Consider the following 24,420-nt stretch of genomic DNA (forward strand, 5'->3'; position numbering starts at 1 on the left):
ACTTTCAGCTACTAAATGATGCTGTTTTAAAACTACATATTTTGACATCTGATGGATCCAAAATGTTTTTTTTTACCACTTACCTGGCCTCTGATAAAAACTTTATTTTCAGTTCTTGAGGAAGATCTTCTTTACATGTTTTTACAGCAACAGGAGTTTTATCTTTTAATGTTCCCTTATAGACTTCACCAAAGTTACCCTAAAGTTGTAAATGTTATAAGTTGTCAGTGAACAAAATCATGTTCTACAATGCATAAAATATCAGAAAACTTTAACCCAATGCAGTCATATTAATATTCTTATATAAGGTCATGGTGACTTAGAGAACTAGATATTGTTTGTAACATAGGAAGAAGTGGAGTGCAGCAGGGTCTGCAGGGGACAAGGGGAGTCAGGCTGACAACAGTAGCATTATAATCTTTTTCTGTGTGTGTGGCAAATCTCACACATGCCCCAAAGGGGTGGAGCTCATATTGCGACATTATGTTTCCCTTGCCACCCTGAATGTTAGTATTTCTCAAAAAAGATAATCAAATTGTCAGAACAGTGATTAGTCAGGTGCCATATAGTCCCACCATAGGCATGAAGCCAGCTGGGTGACCATAGGCCAGTCACTCTCTCTTGGCCCTAGGAAGCAGGTATGATTATGATATAAATTTAAATATTCCTTTTGTATTTTTATTTTATTTTATTTTATTTATATATATATATATATATATATATATATATATATATAAAATAAAAATACAAAAAGAATATTTAAATATATCACGTTTTAATAATATTTACTTTCCCTGACATATTCTCACGAGTACAACTATATATTTAATATAAACATCATAATGGCAATGATACAATAAATTAGAAATATTAATGGTATGTATAAACTTGCATATGACATAATATTTCACCAACTTCTGGAGTGAGACATATTATGTAAGAAGTCAGAATTAGCATCCTTCAGCTTACTTCAGTATTTCTAATTTTTACTAAGTACTTTGTGTCATTTTCACAAAAACATGTTGAAAGAAAAGGTAGTAAGACTTCAATACCTTTTCACTTAAAAAGTCATTCTCTGAACTGTCATCCAAAACTCTTCAAATGACTTTTTAAAAGTGTTTCAATGTGGTGACTGAATAAATATTTACCAACATCTCTTCATTCAATAATAGAGCATTGAATGAATTCAAAAACCAGTCATACATATACAGTACAAGCCTTCTCTTAGTTTGAAGAAATATACTTCTCAAACTGAAGTGGCAGCATTTTCAAGTTATTTAAAGTAACAACTGTGAACTGAGAAAAACTGTAACCTTCATTCTTGTCTTTTGCCTTATTTATATATTCCATTAGTGTTATGAATTTATCCAAACAGTTATTTTTGGTTCCTTCAAGTCAAAATTTATTTTTTTAGTTTTGCCTTCATTTTTTAAAACAGGTATCAGACATAGTTTTCTGTGTTCCCTTAAGGGAACAGTTTAATTTGTTTAAAACCATGAATAAATCTTCAAGGTGACTCAATTTCATATGCTAATCTATACTTCTGAAGAAGTGAACGTCATTTCATCTGTAGGTTCATATAGACTTCTCTGTATCAGGCCTCCTGATAACCAACAAGCTTCCATAGGTCATAATAAAATTGTTTGTAGGTCTTATTTCATCACACAGGATAACAAACAGTAGTGAATTAAGGACACTGATATTATGAAGTTGATGGTTTTGACAGGATTGTTAGCTCTTTATGTAATTCAGCAGTTACTGTTTTGCTTATCAATTTTTTTTTGACAGTACTTCTGGTGCATCAGGCAGTATCTGTCTTGTATACACGTAGGATGAGATTAGTGCAAATTTGAATGCGATATTAGTGAAAATTTACACTGATGCCAAGTCACATTAACCCAAAATTCAGTTAATGCGAGGCTAGCGTGTGCGCAATTGAGGCTAGCACATGTGCAATTGCGGTTGGTATATTAGACGCTGCTAATCTTCCTGTGTACAAAATGGAGAAGATTCCATCAGAGGAAAACAGCACATGTTTAAAAAAGAAGAAGCTTGTCATTATATTAGATCAAAAATTTGATGCAGTTGAATGACGTGAATGCAGACATAGCAACACTACAATAGGACAAGATGTTGGAATGCCTGAACCAGAGTAGAAATTTTTTGTTTTTATTTTACTTTCTATAACTATTCTGTGACTTTGTTAACCATAAATTTTAAAAAGTTATTTTTATCCTTTACTGTAATATTTCATTAATATACAAATAAAGATGTATGTTTAAAATTTTTCATTGACTATTTCTGTCAAGCTGGAACCAATTACCATGTTTTCCATAGAAATATCACTTTGAATACAGGTAGTGCTCACTTAACAACCATTTGTTTTAATGACAGGGCTAAAAAAAGTTACTTACGACCTGTCCTTGAAGTTATGATCTTTGCACCACCCCCACAGTCACGTGATCATGATTTTGGGCGCTTGGCAACTGGTTCACATTTACAACTGGTTGCAGTGTCCTGTGGTCATGTGATCGTGATGTGATCTTCCCAGCCTGCTCCCAACAAGCCAAATCAATAGGGAACCATTGATTCGCTTAATGACTGCAGTGATTTGCTTAACAACCACAGTAAAAGTGGTTGTAAAATTGGGTCTGGTCATGTGATGCCTCACCTAATGACTGCATCACTTTGTGACCAAAATTCCAGTCCCAACTGCAGTTACTAAGCAAGGACTACCTATAGTGCATATTCGAATTATGCGACTATTTCGTGGGATTTATTAATTGCACTAATCAAACTAATACTACTTGCTTCATTTTGTAACTAATTTTACCCCTCACATTAGCTGCTTCCTCAGGAAAAACTGAAACACAGCCTGACATTTTAAAACCAGCACTTGAGAAAAAAAATCTGACAATGTTGAAAATATTGCTATACCGACTGTATGTTTCTTCAGTTCAAGATAGTTCCTGGGTTTTCTTTAATTTCTTCTTCAATTCCATCAAGATATTATAGATTAAAAGCTGTGCTCTTTCAACCCAGAAGCAAACTGGTAACCAGTGTAGCTCACAGAGCAGAGTTGTAACATGTACTAATCTAGGTGCACATATAACTGCTGTGCCGTCACATTCTGCACCAGCTGAAGCTTCTGGATGCTCTTCAAGGACAGCCACATGTAGAATATGGTACAGTAATCCATGCGGGAGGTGACTAGGGTGGGAGTGACTGAGTGTAGGGCCTCCTGGTCCAGGAATGGGTGCAACTGGTGCACAATCCAAAGTTGTGCAAACACCCTCCTAGTTCAGAGGGATACCACGGTCAATGGTATTTAAGGCTACCAATGAGGTCAAGTAGAGAAAGAATGGATGCACTACCCCCATCCCACATCCACCAGAGTCATCTAAAAGTGTGAGCAATGCTGTTCCAGTCCCATACCCAGACCTGAAACCCAGCTGAAAGGGGTCCAGATAATCTGCTTCATTCAGGAACCTCTGAAGCTGCTGTGCAACCACCTTCTTAACAACCTTCCCTAAAAAGGGAAGATTGGATACTGGATGAAAATTGTCCAGTACGGTCAGGTCTAAGCAAGGGCTTCTTGAGGATAAGCAATAGTGTACTTTTAGTATTTATTCTGCCAAAATAAAAAATGCTTCTATTGCTGTATGCAATTAATAGCAGCCATATCAAAATAATAGTTTGTGTTCAGTAACTGACATACTATAAACTAAGAGGTTACATATGTTTTAATATGAATTTTGTACTATTTATTTTATTTAGGAAAATGTGTACCCTGTTTACTTGTCATGAAAGCATAGCAAAATGCTTTCAGTAAAATGTATAAACTGATAAACTGAAGATTAAAAACAACTAAAAGCAACTCTGCTTTTCAAATTCTACTTTATCACCTGACTGCAAAACCAGATGCAACCCATTACTAAGGCATATGCCTTAGTCATGTTCCCCAATATTGTATAGTGGAAGGAGACTTATGATACAAAGTAACTGTATTCAGCATTTCTTCACTATTTTCCATGCATTAAATGTTGTAGCCAAGGCAATGTCATAGGACCAGATATATGCAATAAACCTTTAAAATGCACTACTGGGACTAACTGATGAGATTTAATACTAAAATGTTAGCAAAATGAGATCAAACATTACCTTTCCCTCAAAATAGAGAAATCTGGCAATGAACTGATGAAAATAAATTAGTCAGAATTGACTGGAGTGGCATAGAAATCCAGTAAAGCAAGGAAGCAAATAAATAAATTTTCAGTCATTAATTTCAATGAATGTTTATCAAAATTGATATTAACATTCTGTCTCAGTGTACCTCATACTATATCATGATAAGTTCTACGGTTCATAGATGCAGATCTATGGCAATATGTAGACCACATAGTGTCCTCCATGATCTGTGCTCAAATCTGCTGTGAATCCCTACAGTCCTGTCTTGCTTGATCGCTCCTGACTTCTCACTGTTGTAGCTGATATTCTGCAAAGACCCCAAACCAAAGAGACGTATTGGAGCATAAACTAAAACAGGTGATCCATCATGCACTGAGAAGGCTTAATAACTACTATATCTTGTAAGAAGAAGACGTTTCCCAATGAGGTTTAATATTCAGGGTTTTCCCCATTGTTTAAATAATTACTTACTTTGCCAAGTAATTCTCCCAGAGTGACATCTTCATGATTGAGAATCCATTTTTTATCCTGTAACAATAAACATTAATATTTAGTTTTTAAAAAGTCAATTATTTCTTATTTATATCACTGGATTTCTTGCAGAAGTATGATTCAGTGAAACTAGACAACCACATACTGAAAACTTTTAATCAACTCCAAGAGGAAGATGGTCTTGTGAAATTGGTTATTAAAATGATGGCAAATTTCTAACCAAATGCTTTGGCTTGATATAATACCTATATATCCATATTATCTTTGATATATGAATACATCTATCAATTTTTAAAGATTACTGAGAACAAAACAAAAAACTTTACTCTATTACAAATAAAAAGGCCAAATGTTTATAATACTCATGTACTGACTATATGCTTGCAATTACTGTTATGTACTTGATGTAAACTTTTCAAAGACCCTTTCAACAAATTTTACTGAAAGAGCATTTTAGAGATTTTATGTACATTTTAGTCGAAAGAAACATTCCCACTGCTAGAAAGATTTAAGTGAACATATATCTGCCTAAAAGAACTTTTAGTTTTATTATCTTTTAGCTATGTATCTTTACTGAAATTCCTCTTATAGATCAGACCACAGAAATATAAACTGAGTGAATAAACAAGGAAACACTGTCTTCACACTCATAGTTAGCACTGAAGCAACCTGCACTGGAAAAACCAGCATCAATTCTTATATGGGATCCTGGGAAAATATTATTTAAAAAACCCCAAAGTATCCAGTTTTAAACTGTATACCAAATAAATGGCAGAATTAACTTTGGATGCAATCTCAACATCCAAGTCAACTTTCAGCAGCTGGTATATAGACAATACAGGTTCCATGGGTATGATTCTTAAAGAGCTGCCCCTACACTGATCACCTCATAAAAAATGTTACTCATAGGACAGGCTATCTGATTTTAATTGAATGCACTACAGAGAAGCAGGTTATCATAAGGGTTAAAAACAGCAGTCTCATTTCAAAATTATTTGCTATCAGGAGGGAATAAGGTAATTTGCATTAAGCAGAAGAATAGCACAAGGTCTTTTATTAGGTATAGTTGAAAAGACTTCTCACTGAATATATGCTTCCTGGTATAAAGGAGTAATAGTAAGGGAAAACGGTTAGACAATCCTGGAGATAAACTAAATCAGTGCACTCAGATTAAAGCAACAACTTTAGGAAGATTTGAAGCAATATTAGCAATATTTATTATCCCAATTCTTTAAAAAGAAAAAATAGCATTTCTTCAATCACTGATAAGGAACGATGGCAGATAAATATGTTCATTACTCCTTTTCTAGTCCTTTGCCAGTTTCTTTTAATTCCTATTAATTTAATTCTTATTTCTGATATATATTTATCTAATTTAAATCCTGACATTTGCTATATAATTAAAATCAGAGCAAAATTAAAATCAGTGACTTGAATGTCAGTTTAAGCAATAATTAAACACTTGGTAAAAGAGATGGATTTCTGCCATTTTCCTAAATACTAGGAGAGTAGGTGGGCAAGGGTACCTGCTTAGAAAATGCATTTCATAGGCACACAGGAAAAGGCCCTCTTCCATGTACAGATAAGCAAGCTTCTGGAAGCAAGGGAATCTCCGGATGGGTCTCTCCTGCTGATCTAAATAACTGGACAGATTAAAAGCAGCAGAGATAGTCCCTTAGATAACCAGGTCCTAAGTCATTTAGAGTGTTGAAGGTCAACACTAGCATCTTAAATTGTGCCTGGTGAGTGATTGGCAATTGGTGAATCTAATCAAATACATAACTTGTACCAGACAACAGCTGGTCATTTTGCACTAATAACCATTTCTGGACATTTTTCAAGGGCAGCCCCACATAAGGCACATTGCAATAGTCCATATAAGGTGTAACCAAGGCACGGATAACAATGGCCAAGTCAGACTAGCTCAGGAAGAATCAGAGTTGGCATATTAACCATAGTTATGGAAAGATGTTCCTTGCCATAGCCTTCATGTGCAAATCCAATAACAACTGGGGGCCAAGGAGCAGTCCCATACTGAGAACCTATCCTTTTGGGGGAAAGATAAACTTTATCCAACACAAGCTTCACCTCTGTCTTGAGTCCAGCTTTCCCATTACCAACAGCATTGCTGTTTTGTCTGGATTTAATTTTAGTCCTCATCCAATCCATTATTGAGTTTAAACAATGGCTTCCTTTGAATTGTATGATAACGAACAACAGAAGGGGGTGTTATCAGTATACTCATGACACCCATTCCAAAGCTGATGACCATATCCAGAGGTTTCTAGGTGCATCCCAACAGGAAGGACCAGTTCCCTCCAGCAGTCTGGTCTGGGGAGAACCTGGCAAATTCCACCAGCACCCTACTTGCCATCGCCACAAACCCTCACCAACATACTAAAAATAACCCACACTCAGAGCTTATCAATAAATGCAGCCATGCCTGGTGCCATGATGAAAAAAATATATACATGTAAGAAGAAAACAAGTACTAGAATAAAAGATTGTAAGTTTTCATGCGTTTCCACATTTTAAATCAGTGTTGAATGGTTTAAAATGTTTGTTTTAAAAGCACTGGGAAGATGACATTTTAAAGACCTCTTCATGAGAGATACTGTATATCTGATGTATAATTCTTCAGAGCAATAATTAAACAATTTTATACTATAAACTGCAATCCAGTAAGCTGTCAGAAGATAATACAACTATTTATACTAGTACATTAGTCATTACTTTTGCTGCTGTTCTGAAGCCTTTTCATGCAATTGATTTATGATATAAGCTTTCCACGTTTGTTAAAAGTCAACAGTTTCAGTTCCAGATATTTCTTTGCAAAAACTTCATCAGCTTCTTCAGTAATACATTCAAGATGCTTTTTAAAAAAAATTCTAATGCTGACCTAGAACACTCTAAACGTCTTTGGAAAAAGTAACAACTGGCTCTTCCCTCAGCCATTGGAATAGCAAGATTGGAACCTGGGGGATTGTACAGTCAGATATTGTTGATTGGGTGCTGGGTTTTTTGTTTGTTCGTTGGATGGATTGTTTTATTGTTGTGTTTTGATTATTGCTGTTAGCTGCCTAGGGTTGTGTTTCACAAGATGGATGGCCATATAAATCTTTTTTATAAATAAATAAATAAATAAAATTTTTGTATATGTGAATGTTGCTGCATATTTTCAAGTAATTTTCAACAGTAAATGAATGGTCTATAAATTAATTATCCATGAGTTACATTGAATAAGGTGCCTATTTATTCATAATTTGATTTTAGGTATCAAAAATTATATTGTAGACTTTTTTTTAAGAGTACATATGTTATCCCAAGGCAACATAATATCCCCTCTTCCATCATAATTTCTAGAAATAAGAACATTTACACATTCCATACTTGCTATTTTTCCAGTTTCTCTACTTTCATTCCATAAGCCAATATTCCCAAGCTTATTTTTCAAAAGTTTAATATAGCCACAAAATATTATCTGGACCCCAGAATTGGGTACAAGTTTGAACATATGCTGATGTTATAATTTTCATTTAGCACATTCTAAGTTAACAGAAGAGCACAAACAATGGTCCATCATTAGTCAGACAATTTATTCCTCCATCTGGTCAGAAACAAGTTTTTGTTATGGAGAAACATGTAGCTAATTGAGGACACCAGCTGTTAGAAAGGCAAGAGACTAGCTCAGGGATGGGCTGGAATGGGATGAAAAGAACAAATTAGTAGTAAATGAACAAAATTATGACATCATCCTATAGAACCCCCTTCTATTGAAAGTATAACTATTACTGAAGCACAACAACAAAAAAGGAAGGCAAGACAGATGACAATTTTTTGCCAGTAAAATGGGAGGAAATTAACTACTGGAAAACTATAAAGGGAAGAAAACATAAATGGACAATAGACTGGCTGGATTCACATTAAGGCAGACTATAGTTTTGAGGGTTTTGTTCACTTTAATATGTAAATATGGGCATGATGGCTTGTGAACTATGACTTATGGCTTGGTGTTATGTGTAAAACTATTTGTGTGTAACTATTAGCTATTTAATATTGAAAACAAAGAAAAAACCAAGGAATAAAAGATAAAATCAAATTTATGCCTGTTGTGAACTAGATGGATGGCAATATAGTAGGAAGAGTAATGATAAATGAAGAAGTCTGTGGGAAAAAATAAAACCTGCAGTCTTAATTATACAGATTTACCAAGTGAAATACAAGCCATGAAAGTGGGGGTGAAGGATTCAAAGTCCTTCCTCACAGCATCCTTCTGCTGCTTATCTCAGGTGAGTCACCTGGTTAGAAATGAAGCCATCTTAAAAATCCCTTTCCAGATTTCAGCCCCTTCCTCCACTTCATGCTTTCCTCTGACTGATGAATTCCCCTCATATCAGGGATCCCGCACCATATGGTTTCCTTTCCTTGGGCACGACTTTCGAGGACTGGTGAAAAAAACACACCACAGTTCTTCCTATTACTTCAGCCAGAGAGGGAAACTGGTAAATTCTTTTATCAATTTTACACAGCTAAAAAACACATAAAAACAAAAAGAGATCCATTGTTTTCATGCTTCATTTTGTACTTGCTGATTTTAAAAAAAAAATCTTTTATGTTCCACTGGTGAACCTGTTTAAAAAAATGCCAGTGGATATCAGCAATAATTCACATTGAGGAGAAGTGGGTATTCCTATTGGAGTGGAGGTGTTTGCCTACCAGGAGATGAAGCATGGCGGATAAACAGGACAGCACTGCTTGAACCAGCAGAAGCTGGAAGATACTACTTTTAATACTGAAGGAAGACAGAGGGCTGCTGCCTTTGTGGTGGGCTGGGGATATAGAGGATGACACGTTCCTGTTCTTCAGAAATGAACAGCGGCCTGTATTTGAGGTGGAGCAAGCCAGTTGTGCGGATCAGCCCTCAATTAACTGACCTGCTTCACCTTTTGCTGCCAAAGATGGAGCAAAAACATCCACAGTAGTTTCTGATGCTCCAAACTATTCAGGTGGCTTTCCCCACACTCTGGAGAGGCTTTGGGTGGAAAGAAAAGACAATGATAAAAGGCAAGTTCCTTTCTGCGAGTTTTTTTCCATGTAGATTTATTTGAATTAAGACATAATTTCTTCATCATATAAAAGCTAAATTTACCTTTGCAGAAGTTGATGGAATATTTTAGAATTCCCTATCCTATATAAAAGCCAATGGGATGTAATAGCAATGATACATACATCAATCAGAGGTGAACAAACCCTACAATAGAAAGGTTTATTGTGGAAGTTTCCACCCAGTTCCTAACTGCTCTTCAGCTAATCCAATTTTATAATTACTACCACTCACTCTGAAAACAGTCTAGACACTTGCATTTGTTCTCTTTAATTCAGGCATCATATACCACATCTCACCAAGTTCATATAGCTAGCCTTTCCAATTGTATGAACTGTTATCATTGCATTATATATCTATTCTAGCAATGTTGCCATCAGTGCTGTTAGAATTAGTTTGATGTTAATCTGTAGCATGATACATTTTAGTTACATATACTGTATTTCAGCCAAATTGTGGTAAAATTCAATGCAATTTATAATTCTTTTGAAACCTTTCTTCTAACAAACATTTAATCCTGTTATCTCAAGAGGCTTCACATTATATTACAGAATATGTTCAACTGAAAAGAAAAGGGAAAGAAGATAATACAAAGAAACACATGAAGACTCTTTTTAGTTAGAACCAGTATGTTATCTTTTTTCTTCCGAAAGATAATTTTTAAAAGGTGCAGAAAGAGATATTTGCTTTTACATGTAACTGAAAGGTAGGAGGACAATAAGTTACCTTATGCCAGGAGAAAAATGCATAATGAATAAGGATGGGAGGGGAAAAAATTATCTCATTTTCAATATTGGAAACAACAAATGTTTTTCTATTGGAACATTACAAAACTAAGCCTGCCTGCCTACCTTCCATCCACCCACCCTAGTGTTTATGTTTTTCTTCATGTATAGGATGGTCTGCTGTATAATTCTTCAGGCATTACTCCAATTTAGGCATGGGCCCAAAACAAAGATCAATGTTTATATACCCCTTGGCTGCCATCTTGACTTTTTTGATCCCCCTCCCCTGGACATTCCTGGGAACATAGTATTTCCTTTGGGACCCACAAGATTGTGGGACCCCAAACTTGTCTCTGGGGAAGGTAATTTTAAGGGTATCCCTTTCTCAAACTCCAGAATTGTCAGACAACATAAACAATGTTACTGGCAAAAAATCCTAAAATGAATTAAGGGCAAATGTTTAAACCTTTAACTGGTTAAAGATGAAGGTTTCAACACGTTGATATCACTTTCCCTGGCATGCTTAAGTCAGCCCAAACATTTAGAGTTTGTGTGTGTGTATATGTGAACTTTTCTTCTAATATGCATTTTTGTACAATTAATTTCTGCCTCGTTGCTGGACAAAAGTCTTCAATGCAGTGGGGGTTTGTATGCATTTTACCCTAGTTAAACATTTCCACTTTTTGTTTCTTTGTCTTTTAAGCCCTAATATATGTATTACTAAATTTTTAAAGAAGGAAAAATATTTTTGATTCTACCACACTAGATTTTTATTCATAGGTACATGGTATGGAGAAAGTTTTAGAATGGAAAATTTACAGAACATGGAAAACGATTGCAAAGTAGTTTCATACCAAAATCAAGTCAATTATCTCTGTAAAATCCATGAGAAATACAGATTTGAATATATCAATTATAATTTTTATACAGGCTTCTAATTATACTAATTCGCTAAAGAGCAATGCCAAAGAATCACAAGACAATTAAGGTTTTGTTGTTGTTGTTGTGATGCCTTGCCACCTGAGATCAGATTGCCCCCAAACTTGGTCTTCTAGAAAGCGTTGAAAACGCGGTGTTTGCCTAGACAGGGGGGTTGTGAAGTTAGTGAAACCTGGGTGAGTTGGTATTACATTGTTTTTTACTCTCAGCTGCTGTTTTTCTTTTAACTTAAACATTTAGAATTGTATGTTTTAAGATTTTATATTGTGGTTTCCACTTATACTTTGCTCACTGCCCAGAGTCACTGTGAAGGGAGGGACAGTTATATAAATTGAAATGAATAAATAAATGAATTCAGTAACTAATAATAAAGGTCAGTGATTACAGTCGTTCAAGTAATGGGTTGGATGCCCATCTTCTAGTCATTCTACCTGATGAAAATCTTGTATCTTTTCTTCTCCTTTCAGCAAGATTTTCATAGCATTGTAGAATCTTGGCTACATAATTCAGAGAACTAAGCCACATATAAGCTTCTCTTCAGATATAGAGTAAATCTGCTTTTTTGAGTAATTCGGCACCTATTAAACAGAAGATGGCCTATCTTTACCATCATGATTTTATATGATTTTACAATCATGACAAAAGTGCCCCAAAATTAATACCTTTATATAGAAACATATATTTAAGAAATAAGGGGGAGATTAAAAAAAAAAGACAGGGAAGTCTTTGTTAACAGGGGACAAGGAAATGAATAGGAGTGAAACAGCAGCCTTCCCCAACCAGATGTTCTGGGACCACAACTCCCAAAATTTCCATCAAGTATGTAATAAATTGGGATTACAATTGTAGAAGTTTTAAGTTCAAAACATGTGGAGAGTACTAGATTGGGGAAGGCTAGAACAGTGACAAGCTAGATAATGTATGATAATGAATGATTGATAATGTATTTAAAACAGAACATTTCAGTGTAAGTGCCTCTTAGCTCTCTAATTTTAGTTGTTACATTTTGATAAAATTATCCTACTTACAAGCATTCATAAATCATTTATGTGTCTCCTTGGTATTATGATTATCATCTGTACAGAAGTGTAAGACCATAATCTAAACAGCTTTATCTGGCAAAGTGCCTTTCAGGTGTGTTCTTCCATACCTTCCATTTAATGGCCATGCTGCTTGGGCACAAAACTATACTAGGAACACCAGTTCTTTATCACCATTAAAGTTTCATATATCACCAGGCCATAATACAATTTTCTCGTATCTCAGAATGCTGCATGAATCTGGTTGCTACAAGCCATGAATCATGGCTTAAGTAACCAAGGTTTAAATGACAAACAAATCATGATTGTATAATGTGCAAACTCAGCAGTTCTGTATATAGTTTTCATTCAGTTTTTGAGGACAATTAATAGAACTAGCTTCATCAAATCCCCTATTAACGCAATTTTTGTTGGATTATATCAGAGAAGCCTCCAAAAGAGAAAAGAGATCCAGTAAAATACAACTCTAGTGACCATATTCAACTGGCTGAAAGTGTCCTGGTTATGACAAAGAGGTAGAACTCCAGACATCCTAAAGGCACAGGACAATTTGCCATGGACATAATCTGAGCTGGTATAAGAGATAAATGCTACTGGACAAGAGACCAGTTCAACAGAGAATTGTCAAATCAATCCAATGTAGTATCAGCTGACTTCAGGCAGATAAACTTACATGGTAAGGGGACTACTAACAAGTTGAAAAGCAAAATAAAAAGGTTTAGATCTCTCTAGAATACTTTGTAGTTACTGTACCTTGCAAAAGTATGTAGAGCTAGGAAAAAAAGGCAGAAATTAGTAGTCCAAATGATCACAGTATTGGCAATTCTCCTTTGAGGAAAAGTTACAATATTTAGCTTTTCTTTATTTTGTTAGAAAAAGGGTGTGAAGAGTAAGATATGATAGAAATTTATAAAATTATGCATAGTGTGAGTTTTTTTCCTCCACTTCTCAAAATACTGGAACCCAGGATTGCAGAATGAAGCTAAATAGTGGCCACAGTGAATATCATCTAAATTAAATCTGTGAATTTTAAAGTATATACATATGTGCTATAAAGGAAAGTCCATAGTATGTCTTTCTCAAGTGCGAATTTGTCCATAGAATTCTACATGAAGTGAGCATGAAATGGAAGTCAAGTCACCACTTTTAAAGTGGTGACATGTGCACGCGTGCACACACACGAATATGAATGAAGTGACATCTACTCCAGCATTCTGTTCCCTGAGTGGTCTAACAGATGCTGATTGAGAGCACCCAGGCAGAACACAAATTTAATAGTATGTTACTCATGTTCCTCATCAGCTCATGTCAAGAAGCTTAAGGTGAATGGTCTCTCAGATTGAACTTGAGTCCTAGTGACTACAGAAATGTCTGTATAATTTCTTGGCAAAAAAACTCCTTCACACAGCAGTTATTTAACCTGTGGATTTCTTTTTCACAAGGTATAATAATGACCACCAACATATATACCTTTCGGAGATTAGACAAATTAATAAAGGATAAGGCAATCAATGGCTACTTGTCAAAATGATTATATGGTACTAAAGTTACCGCAGCACATGGCAGCACCTAGCAAACCTTGGCTGGTCTTGAAAAGCTGAGGAGAGTTGGACCTCATTAATACTTGAATAGGAAGCCACAAGGAAATACAGGACTCTAGGTTAGGCTGAGATGTTGTAAACACTTTGCAGAAAAAGGCAATAGCAACTCACTTTTGCATTTTTGCCAAGAAATTATACAGACATTTCTGCAGTCACTAGGACTCAAGTTCAATCTGAGAGACCATTCACCTTAAGCTTCTTGACATGAGCTGATGAGGAACATGAGTAACATACTATTAAATTTGTGTTCTGCCTGGGTGCTCTCCGTCAGCATCTGTTAGACCACTCAGGGAACAGAATGCTGGAGTAGATGTCACTTCATTCATATTCATGTGTGCGTGTGTGTGTGCGCGCGTGCACATGTCACCACTTTAATCACTTGACTTCCATTTCATGCTCACTTCATGTAGAATTCTATGGACAAATTTGCACTTGAGAAAGACATATTATGGACTTTCCTTTATAGCACATATGTATATATTTTAAAATTCACAGATGCAAATGCTTTTGTTTCATTTGTTGTTGTTTATTCATTCAGTCGCTTCCGACTCTTCGTGACTTCATGGACCAGCCCACGCCAGAGCTTCCTGTCGGTCGTCAACACCCCCAGCTCCCCCAGGGACAAGTCCGTCACCTCTAGAATATCATCCATCCACCTTGCCCTTGGTCGGCCCCTCTTCCTTTTGCCCTCCACTCTTCCTAGTATCAGCATCTTCTCCAGGGTGTCCTGTCTTCTCATTGCATGGCCAAAGTATTTCAGTTTTGCCTTGAATATCATTCCCTCGAGTGAGCAGTCTGGCTTTATTTCCTGGAGATGGACTGGTTGGATCTTCTGGCAGTCCAAGGCACTCTCAGAATTTTCCTCCAACACCACAGTTCAAAAGCCTCGATCTTCCTTCTCTCAGTCTTCCTTATGGTCCAGCTCTCACAGCCATATGTTACTACGGGGAACACCATTGCTTTAACTATGCGGACCTTTGTTGTCAGTGTGATGTCTCTGCTCTTAACTATTTTATCGAGATTGGTCATTGCTCTTCTCCCAAGGATTAAGTGTCTTCTGATTTCCTGACTGCAGTCAGCATCTGCAGTAATCTTCGCACCTAGAAATACAAAGTCTTTCACTGCTTCTACATTTTCTCCCTCTATTTGCCAGTTATCGATCAAGCTGGTTGCCATAATCTTGGTTTTTTTGAGGTTTAGTTGCAAGCCAGCTTTTGCACTTTCTTCTTTCACCTTCATCATAAGGCTCCTCAGTTCCTCTTCGCTTTCAGCCATCAAAGTGGTATCATCTGCATATCTGAGATTGTTAATGTTTCTTCCAGCGATTTTAACTCCAGCCTTGGATTTCATAGATAACTTTTACACTCTGGAAATTTATCTTGAAATGAAAATAGTATTTTTCAATACATTCCATTTTAAGTTTCCACATCAAAGTACTCAATTCTTCAGCTGTATTGAATTGTATAATCAATGGGAACACAGCAACAGTGTTATCTATACTAGCATAGAACAGCATTTCTGACAGGTTAAAATAGAAGGGAGCTTCAAGTGAAACATTCTTCACTTTCTAAGTTCTATTTTTTTTTCATTCTGTATTAAGCCAGCAGAAGACATAATGCTATAACTTGCAAAGCAACTGTCAAATTCAGATTAAGGGGTTCAAAGCTTTGAAGTTACTTACAAAGCAGGGCTAGCAATATAAATTTTTTTATATATAATTGGCCTCTAAACCTTTCTTAATTCCATCTTTTTTTGTTGCACTTGTATATTAAAGACCATTTGTTCTGTCTTCTTCACTCCTTCAACAAACCACGGCCATTCATTAAACCCCCAAGCCAGCTTCTTATCTAAACATTTAGGAGTTACAGATATTTGGTCACATGAGGAATTTGTGACAAGACCAAAGCACTTCCCTCCTTGCAGGCAACACATCATAGGCCTGTGTGTGGTAGCTCGGCTTTGCCTCAGAGATGTGCTTTGTGACAAATGGATGTTGCAACAGTCCTCCTGGAGGTAAAGAGACAATGTGACTTGCCTGAGTGAGTTGTCTTTATCACCTCGACACTTCAATCAGTAATTCCAACAGGAGTTAGTCAGAGCAAATAAAGCATTGGAATGCAGCCATTTTACTTTACTCTTAAAAGGATGGGAGCTGTATTACTTCAAGAAGCAGCTTCAAGGGAATGCTTCATTTGAATGTTTATCAAAGAGACTGGAAATAGACAAGCATATACAGTACATCTGCTAGAAAGGACAGACCTCATGCATTTTGTTCCTGCCTGCCAAAGAATTAAAAACACATTGGAAAAGCCAGTCCTTCTATAAATTCATTTAATGGGGAAAAAGATTGCTATGCAATTCCAAATTTGGAAAATGTTTAAGCTTTACCAGGTATTATGAGTTCTTCCTACTGAACATTGTTTTTATACTGATCACTGAACTTGAACACAGTGAATGAATTGCATATCAGGGCGTATATACTTAATGAAAACAAAGTCCAGACCCTCAACTGGGGGGGGCAAGCGGGGCATGTGCCCCGGGGGGCCATGCTGGGGGGGCACCAAAATGGGCATGGAATCCACATTTGCCCCGGGTGACACAGACCCTAGTTGTGGCCCTGACAAAGTCACTACATAAACTTACGGCTTTGTCCACCTCCAATATGACTGTTCCATGCCACTATGTGGAAAGTGCAGAAATCCTCTGCACTTGTAAGGAATTTTAGGATTCAGTTGCTGCTTTGTCCACTTGAACTGTTTTTGGATGATCCATGTAGAGACAAAAAGTCTTAAATTTTCCATCAGGGAAACCCCAGTAGATGGGAAGCTGAAATATAGTCTTGTTCTTTCTGTGCTTGTCAATTATGATGAACATTCAATACTCTTTTCTGGCCACCCTACTTCAGAGACAATTTTCTCATCTAAAAGAATCACTTTTCTTGAAAAAAAGATGTATTGTTTTTAGGACCCTGTATTCAAGCAGGTAGCTTGAAACAGAAATATAATTTTGGGGGGTAGAAATTTGAGAGCATATCTGGCCATTGGTTTAATGCGCTTTCCCATTAATTACAACAATGGTAATCAGTCAGTCAATCCAGGAATTTACTGGAGACCAAAACAGGAGGCAAAATTTAGCTATTCCATAAGGATGGTTCACATGAAATGAATGTTAAAAAAGTCTCAGGTGATATAAGTTCAATCTCTAATATTTATTAAAAACAGGTGGGTGGGAAGGACTATTATGCTTAAAACAAAAGAGGGCAGTCAAAGGGAATTCTAAGTTTAGAGATACTAAAAATTCTGCTACCGGGTCCCTTATGCCGAACATCATAGCAAAATATACCCTATTTGAATTCAACAGATTTTCTAAAACATGGGTTCAAATAGTCCTTCAGGTAACATGAAATTGTATAACCAAATTATACAAGGATTTAAAATTCTAAACCAGCATTTTAAATCTGTTTTAAATAAACATAAAGCCAATGCAGCACCTGACACAAATGTAATATATCATGATCAAAATACTTGTCTCTGGAAACACCTACATTACATTCTAATGAATATTCTACATTAACTTAAATTTCTTTATGGCAACAAACTTCTTTAAATCTATCTTTAGTCTACTCCAAATATAACAGGGATATGTGTGACAAGAGCCACATCTGCTCCTGACAAGTAGGAATGCAGCTGGCATTCCTAGCCATCAGCCACTGCATCTTCATAGAAAGTCCCGGAAAAAATCCAGACGGCATAACTGGCTTTTCTGGAAAAGGAAGCAAATCCCCATTCAAAAAGTTTTAATTGAATAGTTTTATTGAAACTATTAATAGTTAACAAAGAAGAAGGTATTCGTATTGTATGTATCCCATGAAAGAATCTAACTAAATATTTTCAAATTCCTTTTTACTCTAATTAATTGTTAAATAAATTGATTAGTCTGATTTTATGAGCATGATCACAAGGTAGCTGCTTGAAGAATTTATAAAAGGAAATCCAGTTGAAATAAACACTTAAAGGAATATTTTTATAACCAGAAATTATAAAAAACACATTCAGTATTCTTTACAGTATTTCATTGGTCTACATATTATTTCCAAATGCAGATCTATAATATTTTCCCGCTGACATGGTTAATATATGTTCACATATTGCTGAAATAGTTCCTGCTAGTCACAGTTCATTATGAGGTTCCAGACTCTTTTGCTAAAAAAATCAACTTTCCTAACAGTATTTCCAGAAGTTTCACTTTTTCAAGAAAAGTAGTAATTTTCAAAAGGGTTTTTTTTTGCAGAATGCTAACAATATAACACTCCAACCAATAAATTAAAGCTTTAGATTAATTCTTAGGTGAATTAATGTAGTGAACATTGAAAAGGAAAAGCTTCAAAAACAGAGAGCTGAAAATAGTAGAATTTGAAAGGTTGACTGTTTCATTACCAAGAGAGCTAACATGGCACTCTTGTAAAAACCAGACATTTCTTATTTAAAATGTTTATTACAAGAATGGCATGAAAAAAACATTTAAGATAAAGCTGACATTATTACTGCAACTAGAGTAACATTCATAAAGTATAGTTTTAGTCCACAAGGTAAATTACTAAGCTATTGCTGCCCCCGCAAATAGCCTCTTCCATAACTTACCCCCCCACTCCCTCCTAATTCAAGTAGCCTGGCCACACCTGTGTTCGTATTCTAATAGTCTAATAATAAATACGTATTATTTGGAAAAATACATTTATGCACATCACTGTGAAGAAATGTGGTAACCTGACTTTTGGGAAATAGAGAAGGATAGAATATCCATTTATGAACACCCAAAGCTTATGAAAAGCCAAAGGAAAAAACTTCTCAAAATGAAGAGTAATATTACAGGTAGTTCTCATCTAGTAACTGTGACTGAGACTGGCTTCTCCCCTTGCTATCCAAAGTCCTTCCCACATCTTCATCCCACCAAACTGGCTCCCCATAATTCATCCCAGATAATTCTCCACCCACTCTTTGGCTACCCCAGTGTTGCATCCAAGTCTCTGCCCTCAGCAAAGAAGATTGCCCAGAAATGCAGTATACTCAGTCTACTTAAAATTTTAAGAACATACCTGAGTTCACATAACTCTTTGAAAGAATAAAGGTAAGTGTTTTACTTGAGTTTAAACGAAATATGCAAGTAAGATCAAGTATTCATATAAACAGGAGAAATACACAATACCATATAGCCTACTCTCAAAAAACAAACAAAAAACAAAATTCAAGTTTTTCTCCATAGGTATTAAATACACATACCTTAACAACAGGATTCAGCAGAATAACGCCTGATTTCTTTGTAATCACGTGTTTTGTTGTATAATGATATTCTATAAGCTGAGGAATTGTTGAAAACCCTGTTCCTTCAAATCTGTATTGATTCTATAGGAGAAAATTGAGGAAGAAATACAACAGTTAAGCAACAGGCGCTCTTTCCATGAATAAAATAACGTCTGACTTTCACCACTGTTTCATGCAACAAGTTGTCTTCTAAGAGCCTCTACAAAAGAATACTGAGATGATTCACTAAACTGTAGTTATTTGGATAATATATATATACAATGTATGGCTTGGCTTGCTAAACCGTAGTTCAGCATCTGGGAATAAATAGGAACATAAACTAATAATTGCTTCCTTTAACATCTTCATCCCTCTCTTCACCAGTGTTCAGATGCTAGTTTATTTAAGTTACAAATGCTTATTCTCGTTATATCCAACATGGGAATCATGGCTAATATACATTTGTGTTGTTGTTTATTCGTTCAGTTGCTTCTGACTCTTTGTGATTTCATGGACCAGCCCACACCATAATTTACTAAATAAGATTGCAAACCTAATTCAAAACAAAAAAATTATTTATAGCTTGCTCAAGCAAGATTACCAAATCAGGACATATATAGCCAAACTGAACTACTGCGAAAGTAATTTAATTATAAATGCATTGCCACACCACAAAAAGGAGAAGTAAATTATTAATTGAACAGTTTTTGAGCAAATTGCGATAAATAAATGCTATCCCTTATGAACAGAAAAGTATTAAACTGTCATCAGTGACAAGAAGCTATGTTCAACATATGCCCTGAAATACTTCCAGATTTAACAAGAAAATATTTCACAATAGAATCCTAAGCCATGGAATAAAAATTAGAATGGGGCAACAACTACTGTTGGACCTATTTTCTAATAGTTGTTTTTAAAAATAAAAACAAAACAAATCTCTCCTTTTGAACATATCTGAAATATACCTTTTATCCCTGAAGTATTTCAACAGGATGTAAATGGATATTGGCCATATATGGAATGTAGCAAAATGAGAATATAATCATAGAAAAATAGCTAGTGAGCTTTTAAACAGTCTAATATTCTATTCCTCTGAAACACATAGTGATGAATCATAGGAAATTGGACAATCAAAGTAAATAGTGGGGCTTTTCTTCCCACTGAAATCAAAACTTGGTTGCTTTCATAAGTCTTGTTCTGCAATATTAGGTTATAAAAAACAATGTGGAGCTCAAACAGAAGAATATATACATATAACTTGCTTTTCTGTAGTGATTCTGGTCATATACAATTGTCTTTAACTGCTGTTGCTCTGTAAATACTAACAGTAGCTCACACAAATGCTTTTACTGATAAAGGCTTTTGAGATAATGTCTGAGCACAGGTTTTAAAAAATCTTCACTGACACCCCACATATAAGCTGATTATACAGTAATTATTACACCAAAAAACTTCAGATTGCTAAATATATCTTGTAGTGTACTCCTGGAGGTTTTCAAGCCACATAAGATTAACAATCTTTATTGAGCACTATAAGTATCTGCTTTCATTGCAGAGCTAGAAAATTTTGAAAGGGAACATCTATTGCTTTAAAGATCACAACATTTAAAATTGTCCAGTCTCAATTTTTAAAAAATCATTTCAATTCTTCCACAATAACTCTTCCAAATAGGGAGGGGGTTTGTTGTTACCTGTCTTCTTGGTTTTTAAAATTATTTTTGTTATACTGAAATTTAAGACAGATAAAAAGAATGCAACACTGATAATATACTCAGAGTAAAAAAATATACATGATCTGAGTAAAATGAACTAAAATTCAAATAGAAAAGAAAAGAGAGAAATACTTGGTGTGTCATTAAATCTTGACCACATAGAAACATATTGTTCCAGCTTCTAATCTTTACCATAGAAAAACATTTTAAAAATTGATAGAGAACACAATAGGAGATTGAATCTACTCTTTAATATTTGGATTGTAGATTTCTTTCCAGCTCAGGGGGATAATTCCTTTTGCCTAACTCCAAACTCAATAGGGCCAGAGTTCATAATAAAAAGTGAATTTTCACTTGTTAATAGTATGGTTCATCATCGTATTTACACCTTAAACTGCTATGGTTTCCCCCAGGATTAACACATGAAATCAAAATGTATCTAGTTACATGTCTAATTATAGGTCTTGTAATACTGCTTTAGAATTAGGAATTACATTTGGAGGCTTTTAAAGTATTTGCGTAGAATTTGATTCAGACAGAGACTGTGGCAGTCTTTAGAGAGTCCTTTTATACCATTCTGGGGAAGGTAAAACGACAATATGGTACTTCTTTGTATGAATCCTGCCCCCCCCCACCCCGCCCAGACCTCCTACTTCCGTAGTGGTTTGAAATTGTATCCTTATACCATAACATTACTATTTAACTTTTTAAAAACAGGGAGATGTGATTTTCCACTTCTTACTATAATGTTTTATTTGGCCCTTAATTTGAATTAAATGCAATAATCTCCATGTTCACAATCAGTAATGAAAATTAAAATTAGGAACAAAGTATAAACAAATATCAACTTCTTCCAATCTTTTAAAAAGTATGCTATAGATTCCTAATTCTTTACCAACTCTATTATCCTTCTCTAGTTGGTATTTAACAGCTTTAAAACATTATTTCCAAAAATATATATCTATATATATTTTAAGATATATACACCATATCTTTTTATCTTCACATGACAATTCCAAAAGTAAAACCCCTCAGCACTTGCTCTTTCTCTGGAAGAGATAATTTTAACTTTAATTTTAACTCTTGCACTGCTTTTTTTTTTTCCTATTATTATAAAAACTATTATACTTTTTCCCATGGCCTACCATCTTTATGACCATATTGTCTATAAAGCAGGCAGTAATCCAATCCCATCATTTCATATAATCTCCATCCATACTTTATTCAGCAAACATTATTTCCCACTCTTTATCTTTTTAATCTTTCCTGTTTAGCCTTTTATGAAGTAAATGCCTTTTTTTTTACCTCTGCGTGTTCCTTTGAATTTCATAATTGGTTGAATGATTTATTTCCACTGCTAACAAGTTTGTGTGAAAATGTGAACTAATCATTCCCCAAATTAGAAATATTTATTCCACAATTCAATGAACCAATGGTGACTATATCTATTGTGTGTATATCATAGCTTTATGAAAAGTTGGCTGGCCATATTAGGACCTGCATGTATCTAAAATCAGCATTAAATCCTCGTACCACAGTCTCAAGGTTTTTTTTTTTTTAGGAGAAGGAGCTTGTTTGAATAATTAACTTCCCCATCCTCCCTTTTACTAGTAGTATACTTCTGAAGAACAGCAACAGCTTGTGCAAAACTCTGCAATCTGGAAACAGAATGTGCCAGTGTTCCTGAGAACATTCTGCTTTATATTTATTCTTTCATTCATTCCATTTATATAATGTGTAGTCAACTACAGACTCATTGCAGTTTACAGCATCGACAGTAAAACACTCATAATATATAATCAACAATTTAACAGTCCGCAGTAACATAAAAACTTAACATAAAATATAAAAAAACAAACTCAGCCATTTAGCAGTAATACATACATCTACTACTACTCCTGCTACTAAAGATGGTGACAACATAGAAACTCACCAAATTTTGTCCAGAAGAGCTCCATTTTGAGGAACATTCTAATAGATGGGGCAAGCCTTAATTCTAAGGGGAGGCTATTCCACAGGAGGCTGCAATACAAAAGTAGTGCCTCCTGGCCTCAGTTGCCCTCACTTCTTTGGAAGTGGGGTACAATCAAGAGTTTCTTCTGGCATGAACATATTGGTTTGGCCAATTCAAATAGGAAGAGATGGTCCTGGGGGTACCCAGGCACCAAGCCACATAGGCTTTACAGGACAAAACTCCGAATTGCATTCAAAAACCTACTGGCAACCAATTAGGGCCTGAAGCACAGGTATTCTTGGAGGTAACACCCAGCAGTTACTGGGAAGTTACATTTTGTACCAACTGCAGTTTCTGAATGGTCTTGAAAGGCAGCCCCTTGTAGAATACACTGCAGTAATCTTATTGCATAGTGATGCTTTGCAATTGTAACATGTCAATTTGCCTGTTTTGGGAGTCCATCCTCATTTTCAGAAAGCACTACACAAGGTTTTAGACATGGAATTCAAGAATCACTGGAAGGACCACTTCTGGAAAAATAATAAACTACCCCGCCCCTCCAAAAAATTAGATCAGTGCATTTCAGAATAAAAGTGGCAATTGGCAATCACACAATTCTAAAGATCTTTAATTAGAAATTAACAAGAGAACAAAGAACATTCCTATGTGCCAGAGTGTTCAAAGGTTGATAGATCACTATAGAAACCTATTGAATTCTAGGTCAAATGCACTGAATAGTATCTGTGGCTCTTACAGAGGTAGATAATGATTTCTTAGCTTTAAGAAGCAAGTAGGTAACATAATACACAAGCGGTGCATTATTCTTTAGCTATCTAACTATAATTTAAACCTAATTATGTAGCTATTGAAAAGCAAGTGCACTTCAATCACTTAAAAAAAATCAGTGTCAAACTTACATCAGCATACTGAATGATAAAGTGTCTCCGTTGCCCATCTGAAAACACAGAAAGGACGTATTCACCAGGCTTCCCATGACTTTCTCTCACCAAAAAATCTCCTTGCTGTTTTAATAGCTCTTGAGCTTCTATTCTTGGGATTGCGCCATGATACCAATCTTGTTCTGCCAGGGGTTTTTCACTGGCTGATATTACATCAAAAAACTAGGAAAAATATGAAGAAGAAAGATCAATATAATTTTGAATATGAGAGTCAATTTAGTGTAGTGGCAAAAGGCACTGGGCTAAAACGGGAAGACTGTGAGATCTAATCCTGCCTTAGGCATGAAACCAGCTGGGTGACTTTGAGTCAGTCACCTTTCGCAGCCCTAGAAAGTTGGCAATGGCAAACCCTTTCCAAAAAAATGTTTCAAGACGACTACATGGATTTGTCCAGGAAGCCACCAGG

The 24,420-nt window shown here is 35.4% G+C and overlaps 1 protein-coding gene across 2 annotated transcripts in view; it reads right to left on the reverse strand.

The window, feature by feature from the left end:
- Window positions 1-24,420, reverse strand: part of FER (FER tyrosine kinase) — a 180,329-nt gene that overhangs the window by 78,940 nt on the left and 76,969 nt on the right. For both annotated transcript variants that reach the window (XM_063295348.1, XM_063295347.1), the window contains exons 12-15: window positions 23,973-24,176; window positions 19,369-19,491; window positions 4,660-4,716; window positions 84-199 (exon numbers count right to left, since the gene is read on the reverse strand). In XM_063295348.1, the coding sequence (XP_063151418.1) occupies window positions 84-199; window positions 4,660-4,716; window positions 19,369-19,491; window positions 23,973-24,176 (500 nt within the window). The remainder of the gene's footprint in view (window positions 1-83; window positions 200-4,659; window positions 4,717-19,368; window positions 19,492-23,972; window positions 24,177-24,420) is intronic.

The sequence above is a fragment of the Candoia aspera genome, chromosome 2 (genome assembly GCF_035149785.1).
Source record: "Candoia aspera isolate rCanAsp1 chromosome 2, rCanAsp1.hap2, whole genome shotgun sequence".
NCBI lineage: Eukaryota > Metazoa > Chordata > Lepidosauria > Squamata > Boidae > Candoia > Candoia aspera.